At 59.8% G+C, this 9,852-nt stretch overlaps 1 protein-coding gene across 2 annotated transcripts; it reads right to left on the reverse strand.

Annotated features, from left to right (window-relative positions):
- Positions 1-1,093: 1,093 nt before the first annotated feature.
- NAGA (alpha-N-acetylgalactosaminidase) lies at positions 1,094-9,227 on the reverse strand. 2 transcript variants are annotated; one of them, XM_075553659.1, is made up of 10 exons: positions 9,081-9,227; positions 8,634-8,719; positions 8,057-8,192; positions 6,304-6,475; positions 5,663-5,840; positions 5,246-5,340; positions 4,401-4,562; positions 3,130-3,327; positions 2,016-2,159; positions 1,094-1,686 (listed from the first exon to the last, which is right to left on the reverse strand). In XM_075553659.1, the coding sequence occupies exons 2-10, from the start codon at positions 8,647-8,649 to the stop codon at positions 1,552-1,554; spliced, it is 1,236 nt and encodes a 411-aa protein (XP_075409774.1). In that variant the 5' UTR covers positions 8,650-8,719; positions 9,081-9,227; the 3' UTR covers positions 1,094-1,551. The 2 variants fall into 2 exon arrangements, with proteins under 2 accessions (XP_075409774.1, XP_075409773.1); XM_075553658.1 differs by having other exon boundaries at positions 8,622-8,719.
- Between the last annotated feature and the right edge of the window lie 625 nt (positions 9,228-9,852).

The following is a 9,852-nucleotide window of genomic DNA, read 5'->3' on the forward strand; positions in this document are numbered from 1 at the left end:
TACGAGGACCACAAAACCCAGTGCAGGGAGCTGGGGTGACCTGCGCAGAAGAGGTCCCACAGGGCAGAAGAGTCCAAGGGCCGGACCACATTTACAGTCCAAGGAGTTCCTAGCCGGCCTGCCAGGCTGCCAGCGTGTCACTAGGGAGAACCCCAAAAGGAGAGAGCTGAGCTATCGTTGACTCAGACTGCTACAATTGTCAACTCCACCCACCGCCATCACGTTGATCCCAACTCCCCGCCACCAGAGGGCTCCCGGGGCTGGAAATCTGCAGAGCCTCTCCCACGGGGCAGCAGACAGCTCTGAACTGCTGACCTTGCAGCTGGCAGGCCCAGTCATCACCCACTCTGCCCCGGGGCCCCTCTTAGGGGGAGCAGAAATATATTGAAGACCGAGAGCCCCTGGGTTTGTCTTTGGAAGCCTGCTGGGGATCTGCCTCTCCCGTGCCACCAGGCTGGCAGAGCAGAAAGGAAGGGGGCGAAGGGGCGACACCAGGGAGAGCAGAGCAAGCCAGGGGACTCTTGGGGGGATGGGGGGGGATAAAGCGCTGAGCCCGATTCCTCCAGAGCCCAGGCTGTCTGAGCAGAGCCCCCCCAGAAACGGGTCATGATAGTTGACTCATTTCTGGCTCAGGGTGACACCATGTGAGTCAGAATGAGATGTGAGCTCCACCGGGTTTTGAAGGCGCTGCCCTTTTGGGGCGGGGTGGTGGGCAGGTTTCTGAGCCTGCCTGTCTTCTGAGGTGCCTCTGTGAGCACTTCCTGCTCCTAGTGACTGTTGAGGGCTTAACTTTTGGCACCACCCAGAATTCCTAAGAAAAGGCTAGGTAAGCAGGAAGCTGCCAGGCCTCCCACTGGGCGGCAGCCACCCAGCAGGTGGGACGGAGGGGGACTGGGGCTATGGCACCACCTCCACGCCGGCACAGCCACGCTAGCGCCCTGGCTTGAGGGAGGCCGATGGTTCTAGAAAGAACGATGGGGGGGGGCAGAAGATTCCCCCCAGCTTCCACACGCGGCAGCCTTTCAGCCTGTGCCCCTCGCAGTACTACCCAGAGTGCATTCCTGGAAATGGCGGGAGCCCAGGGCCAACCATCTTACAACCACGGGACTCAAGAACAGCTTTATTGGTGGCCCCGGGGGGCCTGGGTCTCCTTCTGACCCTGTGGCACCAACCTGCCACAGGGCTTTCTTCCAGCAGGAAGACCAATCACACAGCTCAGGGACACCCTGACGGGGTCAGACCTCGGATACAAACAAGTCCTGATTTCAAAGTCAGTAAGGAGGAGCTCGGAGGCTGGGCTACTGCAGGGCACAGGGCTCAGGGGGCTGGCTGAGGTGTTCAGAGGGGTCTGTGGCCGGGAGACAAGTCCCCAACCTGTTCACAGTTGGACAGCTGGTGGTGCCTGGCTCTGAGTGGGGACCAGGTACGCTGGGGTCAGGACGCCGAGCGGAGCTGGGAGCAGCGAGCCCTCCCGCTGTCCCTGGACATGCGGACGCTCCACGCATGGTCTGGACCTGGTACCGCCACAGCCGCTGCCACACAGCCTGCCCCTCACAGCCAGGATGTGTTATGGTTCTTGGAGGGGTACACGTACCACATTACCACCCCTGAAGGGTTGATGATCACTGTGAAGTTAGTGTAGGCTCGGAGGCCGCTGATGATTTCACCCGTGTAGACATTCTGGATCTGCCATGGGGAGGGACAGCACAGTGTCAGGGTGAGACGACCCCCCACCTCCACCCAAGGGAGAATCCCAGCTAGTGGTCTGGTCCGCCCTACAGAAGTGGCAGCCCTGTCTTTCCTATCACTCCCCTCCCCACCCCCAGCACTGAGAGCTGGGTCCACCGAGCACTCCCGGGCAACAGGCTTGTGGTTTGTCCACAGCACCGCTGAGAACCGCGCCAGCACCAGCCCCGGCCCCCCACTGAGGGGGGAACCACGAGTGAGTGCCCCACACCCAAGCAGGCACCCGGGAGCCCAGAGGTGGGCGGGCCCCAGGTGGCGGCAGCCCTTACCTCGTAGATGTAGGTGCTGGAGTAGCTCAGGTTGGCCAGGGAGGACTGGTAGTGGTAAGGTATATCCGTCCTCCGGCTGAAGAAGACCAGGGCGCTGGCCTTGTTGGACAGTGGCCGCAGGTACACCTCAATTTGGGATTTCTCCTGCATGAAGATGACTCCTGACTGGGGGGCCTTGTTCAGGTAGGTCCTGAAGCTCCTCCTCCCTGGCTCCCCCTGGAGTTCTGGGCAGCCCACCTGCCCTGCCAGAGAGTTCCTTGCAGAGGGCCCCCCCACCCTCCAGCATTGCGGCTTGTCTACACCCACGTCCCTGCCTTCCCTGACGCAGCAGCTGCCCTCCACACCTACCCTGGCCGGGCCACACCAGGGCAGGCAGACGCCCTGTGGGGTCCTGCCTCAGAGCTCATAGGGAACGAAAGGCAGAGGCAGAGCAGGGACTGGTGAGAGAAGCTATGGGGGCGTGGACCAGACCCTGGGCACGGTGCACTCTGCCCCCAGAGGGGAGGGAGGCTGCACAGGGCAGCCAGCCCAAGCGTCAGCTAAGAGGCCACAAGTTTGCCTCGCCCACTCCACCACCAGCTCGTGGGACAGGGCAGCAGGGCCCTGCCGTCTAGACAGCTCTAGTCATGAGCAGCGGGATGTGTGGACAGAGGCCAGGCTTGGAGGCAGCACTGCTGTCCACTGGCCAGCTCTGCGGCCATGGCTGAGCCACGAGACTCCCTACGTCTGCACCTCCCCATTAGTCAGGCCGGGAGCAGCCAGCTTGTGAATGCCGAGCACACAGTAGGTGCTCAGTAATGGTCAATGCTGATAGTAGTAGAAATGGTAGTAACAGTGGTCGGAGTCCTGGCTGCAGCAGCAGCAGTACCAGTGGCAGTTGCCCTTGGAACTGCAGGGGGGCCCTATTTGGATGACATCACAGGCCGCCTCCCTCTCTGAACCCCGACCCAGGGTTCACCCAGGCATGAGGGGACTGAAGGGGGATCCTGGGGCAGTTCTAGGCAGTGTCCCCCACATGCCATGGGAGTGGTGCTAGGGAGGGCGGAGCCTGTCCCCCATGGCTGCAGTCTCAGGCCACCTGAGCTCAGGTCTTCAGGGGTCCGGGCCCCAATACCTTGAGAATCCTGCGCCCCTGGATGCCAAGGGGGTCCTGGTGGATTTTGATCATGAGTGGATTCTGCAGAATGTCCATGCTCCTGGCGGAAATGGTCCGCAGGTCGGTGGACATGAACAGGGGCGCCGCCAGCACCGTCCACAGGGCCATCTGAGACTGGGATTGGTCGAAGCTGAGGCCAAAGTTCCCAATCAGTAGCTATGGGACAGAGGGGGCTGGTCAGCACTGCCCTCCTTCCTCGAGGAGGCGGCTGCAACCAGAGGCCAATAGAAGAGAAGATGGTCAGGGAGGAAGGCTGGGGTGAGCGTGGGGCTCCGTGAACACCACGCCCCCGGCGTGGCCTTGGGAGAGCAGAGCCACTATTGCTTTGTGACCAGCCAAAGGGAGTGATCAACAGCGCATGGCGGTCACAGCAGGTTTAGATGGTCCCACGGGGTGCTGTGCTTACACAGGGGATGCAAGCACCCCACGTGGCAGGAATGGGAAACCAAGCCCAGAAACAGCCCTTCTTTGGCCGCTGCCACCGTCCTGCCCCAAGGGAGACCCAACCATAGTGGGAGATAAAGTATCGCCAAGGGAGCAGCTCCGAGGGGAGTCGCTGCTAGTTGCCAATGCGTCCTGTTCAGCCCCTGGCCACCCATGGGCAGTGGATGGCCCCGTCAAGTTCTGGGGGCTGATTGCAGGGTGCATTTCCCAGGCTGAAAACCTTGATGGGAGTGGACGGCCCTCATCTTTCACCCCCTGACCCTCAGGTGGGTTTGAACCGCTGACCTTTTGGTTAGCAGCCCAACCTTTAGCCCACGGGCCACCAGGGCTCCTTAGAACTCCCAAGGATTGCAAGTAACAATTACAGTCATGGGGGGTTGACTAGGTGAGCAGAGAGCTAGAAGTCCTGTCTGTGGAGGTGGACAGGGCTGGGTGCCCTTTAGGCTGCTGGGGCAGGGGCAGCCCCTACCCTGAGATGTCAGGAGCGTGGGATAGTCAAGATCTTCACCCGCAGTGGACAGAGTAGCAGCTCCAGCTGGGGTCCCTAGGGGCCACATGCTCAAGCTTCAGGGTCATAAGGAGGCCAGAGAGACCAGAAGAGTGGGCATTCCCAGGTCCCTCCCACACATTCAGATCCCAAGTGGGGGGCAGGGGGAGGTAGGGCCCTGGAAACCGCTTCCCTAGGTGACTTGGATACAGCTGGTTCTGGGGCACATTTTGAAAATGCTGACCTAGAACCCAGCAGTGGGTACCCAGGAAGCGAGGACGCCCCTCCCCATCAGTACCATGTCAGGGTCGTTCCAGTGCCCAGGGCCGGCCACAGGCTGCAGGACATCCTGGTGATTCACAAACCAGTCCAGGATGTTCAGCACGCTGCTCCAGGAGTCCTGGATGTCCTCATAGTTACGCCAGAGGTTGCAGGTCTTGGCCAGCGTGGTATAGTTCACCTGCAAGTTGAGGAAGGCAAACCTTCCTGGCGGGGGGCTTACCTGGGGACTGGGAGTGGGGCGGGGCGGGTGGGGGAGGGTACATAGAAGGGTAGCAGGCGGTGTGGGGGTGGAGGCAGACCCTGCCCGAGCTTGCTCAGATGGGCAAGGGTCTGAGGAGGCTTGCTTAGGACAGGCAAAGGGAGGAGCAGGCGTGCTCTGCTCTGGGGCTGCCCGGTCACTCTCAAGTGCTGCTGCTAGAAACCTGCCCTGCCCTCTCATGCCAGCGGAGACTAACCCACCACCTTTCCACCGCACACGTACCATCTGCCAGCCTCCTTCCTCCCCACAGTCTACAAGCCTCACCCTCCCTCTTCGTTCTAACATGCAGAGGGGCCCTAGACTGCCCTCAAGACTCTCAGGGTTTGGGTCCTGCTAGGCCTCAGCCTCCCGGCCCCCCGGCCCCCCTTTACACCGGGGTCCTGAAGGCAGTGTGTGAGCTCATGCACTTCCCTTGAGTTGGATGCCAGGTCTCTAAAACCCTTGGATTGGCTGGGGCCCCCTTTGGGGGACCATCTCTCTAAATAACAAATCAACGCACGAGCAACTAGGAGGAAGAGCCCCAACTCTGGAGGCCTGGCACAGATGTGGTAGTGAATTTGGGGTTTGGGGGCCACTCCAGGCAGGGGCATACAGTGACTTACCTTTGGGGGGAGGCCCCCCTCGTAAGCTGGCCAGCTGCAGGAGAAGGCAATGGGGTGGCCAGTGGCATTCAAGGCAGCAGCCATCTTGGGGTACCCTAGGAAGCCCCAATCCCATGTATTTCAGGACAGGTGAGGCATAAGAAGCGGCCTGGATGGGTCTCAATCTAACCATCTCCCATCAAGTATGAGGAAACAGAGGCACAAAGGACACCCCTGCCCAGAGCCCCCACACTTGCTGAGTGGGTCACAGAGACGGTAGTGTCCAGGGATCCAAGAACACTGCCCCCAAGTTCCAGGGTGTGGGGAGTTAGGAAACCCTAAACCCCCAGAGGCCACAGAGACAAACCAGGCTCGGGCAGGTGGGCCCACACCAGCCCACTCACAGACTCACTCGCCCCAGCCAGCGAGAGGACCCACCATAGGCCCGCTCCAGGGAGGTGGAGTAGCAGCCATCCAGCTTCAGCATGTCCACCTGCCACCTGGCGAAGGTTTGTGCGTCTTGGACCACGTTGGCCAGCGTGGTGCCTGGGTAACCCATGCAGGTGAAGTTGCCCAGGTCCGCGTAGATGCCCAGCTTCAGACCCAGGGAGTGAGCCTGGGAGGTGGGAGTGGGGGGAGTAGGGGTTTGGCAAAGATGTGATGGTAGATACAGGCAGGCCCCTGAAGGTTAGGCCTGTTAAACCGCCAAGAGCTCCTCAAAGTCAAAGCAGGATCTCAGCTTGCTGGCCCTGCCATTTCCCCAGCACGCCCCCCCGCCCACCCTCCCTGACCATGTCTTGCCTGGCTTCGGCTAGCCCCTCAGCCCCAAACACCACCTCTCTGAGATCAGCTCCAGGGCTGCCTCCTCTGGGAAGCCCTCCTAGAACTCCAGGCTGAACATGAAGTCCTTCCTGGCTCTCACCCAGCACAAAGGGCCCAGCCTAGGCTTTCATGGGTCTACCTGGCCCAACCCCCCACCCCCCTGACCACAACGTGTGACCTGCGGGCCCTCCGGCTGGTCAATGAGCCCTGGACAGGGTGGGGAAGAGGGGTGAGTACGTCCCGGCCCCTGGGCTCACATAGTCAACCAGGAAAGGGATCCCATTGGGGAAGCGCTTGGAATCGGACACCAGGTTGCCTTGGTTATCCCGGCCACCAATCCAGCAGTCATCGATGTTGAGGTATATGTAGCCCAGGTCCCGCCACCCGTCCTGTGCCAACCGGTCAGCCATCTCCATGAAAAGCTGCTCACTGGTGAGGGACAGAGAGGGGGCTGCTCAGTGGCCCCAGTCAGCCTCGGAGCCCCTTCCTCCAAGGCAAACTCAGGCTACTATCAGGGTGAGCCCTTGCGGTCGGTGGGAGGGCTGCGCGAGGGGACTTTCCCCGAGTGGTAAATGGCCAACACCTTTGTAAGGAGCTACAAGCAAGGTTTTATTGCCGATGCCTGTGTGGGTCCTAACAAACTATGGGTAGCCTTGAGAAGAACGGGAATTCCAGAACACTTCCCTTGTGCTCATGCGGAACGTGTCCATGGATCTAGAGGCAGTCAGTAGTGGGAACAGAACTAGGGGATACTGCTTGGTTTAAAATTAGAAGAGGTGTGTGTCTGGGTTGTATCCTCTCACCAGACTTATTCAATCTGGATGCTGAGCAAATCATCCGAGAAGCTGGATGATGTGAAGAGCATGTGGCGCCACAATTGGTGGCGGTGGTTATGAGGTGCCACCGAGTCTGTTCTGACCCACAGTGGCCTTATCCCAACAGAACCAAACCCTGCCCAGACCTGTGCCATCAGCAAGTGCAATGTTGGAGGAAAGCTTCTTAACAACCTACAATGTGCAGATGACACAGCCTTGCTTGTGAGGAGGACTTGAGGCACTTGCTGATGAGGATCAGGGATTGCAGCCTTCAGAATGGATTACAATTCAATGTCAAGACCCAAAGCCCCACAACTGGACAATCGGTAACATGATGATAAATGTAGAAAAGGTTGAAGACGTCAAGGATTTGGCTTTGTTTGGACCACAGTCAATGCTCATGGAAGCAGCAGTCGAGAGCTCAGAAGTGTTGTATTAGGTAAACCTGCTGCACAAGACCTCCTTAGAGAATCGAGAAGCAAGATGTGCCTTTGAGGACTAAGGTGCACCTGACCCAACCCACTGCCTCACATGCATGTGAAAGCTGGACACAGAATGAGGAAGACTGAAGAAGCATCGATGCATGTGAATTCTGGTGCTGGAGGGGGATATTGAAAGTACCATGGACTGCCAAAAGGACGGACGATCTGTCTCCCAAGAAGTTGGCCAGAGTGCTCCTTGGAGGTAGGGATGTGAAACATCGTCTTACATAGCTAGGGCATGTTGTCAGGAGACCAGTCCCTGGAGAAGACATCCTGCTTGGTAACGTCGAGGGGAAGTGAAAAAGAGGACGGCCCTCAAGGCGCTGGACTGACACAGAGGCTGCAACCATGGACTCGGGCATAAGAACCATGGTGAGGAAGGCACAGGACCGGACACTGTTCCGCTCTGTTGTGCCTAAGGTTGGTATGGGTCAGAACCAACTACATGGCACCTAATAACAACAGCAACAACACAAGCAGGCTGGAAAAGGGGTGACTGACCTTGAGCGCCACAACTAGTCTGGTCTTAACTGTTATTATCTCTTCTCCATTATCACAGGGGCCAAGTGTCTCAGAGAGAGCCCTAAGCAAGTCATGGGATGGCTGGCTGACCTCCCAGGAGTCACCTGACTGCAGTCTCTGGGGTGGGTCCCTCCACCCCCTTCCCCCACTCAGCAGGACCACCCAGCTCACTGGGCTGGGGGAGGGCTCACCTGATACAGTTCTGTGGGTCATCTTGACAGTTGATGTTGCAGCGGAAGCGTTCCCAAGCCAACCAGCCCATGGGTGGCGTCTTCAGGAGCCCATTGTCTAGGGCCAGCACCTGGGTGACAAGAGCCAGCAAGGGCACTGCCAGCCACCAGAGGGGTTGGGTAGGGTGAGCAACTGTGGGGGGCTCCCACACAAACCTCCCATCCTCACCCCACCCTGCGAGGGCTGCCTGGCTGCAATGAGGGGAACCAGATGCTTGGCTGGAAGTGGAACCAGCCTTCATGGCTGCTGACTCCAGCAAAAGAGGAAGGTGAGGTGTCTGACACAAGGTAACGTGTCCCCACCCTGGCTCCCCACTGGCTGGGCCACCAAGGATCCTGGCCTCAGCGCTTTGGAGGGAAGCTGAGAAGGGAAGAGGCTTCTTTGAAGAGGAACCGATTCCTGGGTTCCCAAAGACCTCTTCCCTTCCAGTCTCTTCCCAAAAAGAGGCCTGGACACTGAGGGGCGAGAAGGTGCCCCCAGGTAGTCCCCATCCCACCTGGCCACCGAATCTCCCAGCCACCCCACCTGGGCCAGCACCTGTCGTCAGCAGCATGGCTCAGGGTGGTCTCAGGACCGGCCAGAAGTGCTCTGCCCGCTCAGCTTCCTGCAGGGACCTCTGGAAACTGAAAAGCACCGGGGTCACTCCTTCCTCCATACCTTGGACTCCCACTAGGCCCCTAAGTCACTCTCTGCCCCACCCACTTCCCGGAGCTGTCCAGTCTCCTGGAACACGGAGGCCTTGGACGTTAGTCCTCATCCTCTCTGCGCTTTGGAACCACCACCACCCCACCCGCCCTCCGCCAGGTCTCAGAGAGCTAGGGCCGACCCGAGGCAGCCCAGCTGGGCCGGAGACGTGGGTACAGACAAGGCTCCGCACTTCCTCCCCCCACCCGAGCCCAGGTTCGCGCCACTGGCTCCCGAGGGCAGCAGGCCCGGTGTCCCGGCGCAGGGAGCGGCCCCAAGTCCCCGACCCGCAGCTCGAACCTTTCGATCCGTTCAGATCCGCCTCTTCCCGGCCGATCGCTCACTCACTCAGTCACCAGATGCCCCCAGCGGGTTCCACTGGGGCGGGGCCTTACGCCAACAAACCTTCCGGACGGAACCTATCAGAATGCCCTTAGCAACGTCCTGCCCCGCCCCGCGAAAGCGCAATTCGAGTGCCCAGCCCCTCGGAGCCTCTCAAAGCCCCGCCCCTTGGAGCCTCTCAAAGCCCCGCCCCCTGAAGCCCGGGCCCCGCGCGCTGCGGAGGCGGGCAGTAGCGGAGCGGGGTTCAGGGGCTCGGGGTTCAGGAGCCCGTGGTTGGCTGGTCTTCTCTTCCGGGTTCTTGTGGGCGGGAAGTGCGCGGGGCACGGGACACACGCAGGACTTTCTCTGTAGAATGAACCCCGAGGGATTTTGTTGGGAAGAAATGCGAGAAGGCCCAGGAAAGAGCTCCACAGTTACGCTCTCAAACATGCCCAAGCGCGCCCGTGAAGTGGAGCCCGTTACAGGACAGAGGAGACCGGCTCCAGAGTTTCCAAAGCTGTAATCTTTATAGAAACAGATGGCTCCATCTTTCTCCCGCGGCTGGGGAGGCCGAGCCGCCGCCAACCTGTGGGTTAGCAGTCAAGCACTTTAACCACTGTGCCATCCGGGCTCCTTTCTGGAAGGTTAGCAGAGAACCCTGTCACCCAGACACCTGTTATCTGCTCATCAACAAGTCCTGCCTAGGCTTTCCTTACTCGTGCCAAGCAATTAATCATTGGCACCTTCACTG

The sequence above is a fragment of the Tenrec ecaudatus genome, chromosome 6 (assembly GCF_050624435.1).
Source record: "Tenrec ecaudatus isolate mTenEca1 chromosome 6, mTenEca1.hap1, whole genome shotgun sequence".
NCBI lineage: Eukaryota > Metazoa > Chordata > Mammalia > Afrosoricida > Tenrecidae > Tenrec > Tenrec ecaudatus.

Excerpts from the sequence above, each read along its gene's own strand:
- NAGA (XM_075553658.1), bottom strand. The coding sequence starts at position 8,649 with ATGCTGCTGACGACAGGTGCTGGCCCAG. Across the intron at positions 5,341-5,662 it reads CTCCCTGGAGCGGGCCTATG|GGTACCCCAAGATGGCTGCT; the intron begins GTGGGTCCTCTC and ends GGGGCTTCCTAG. Across the intron at positions 4,563-5,245 it reads AGGGGGGCCTCCCCCCAAAG|GTGAACTATACCACGCTGGC; the intron begins GTAAGTCACTGT and ends CTCAACTTGCAG.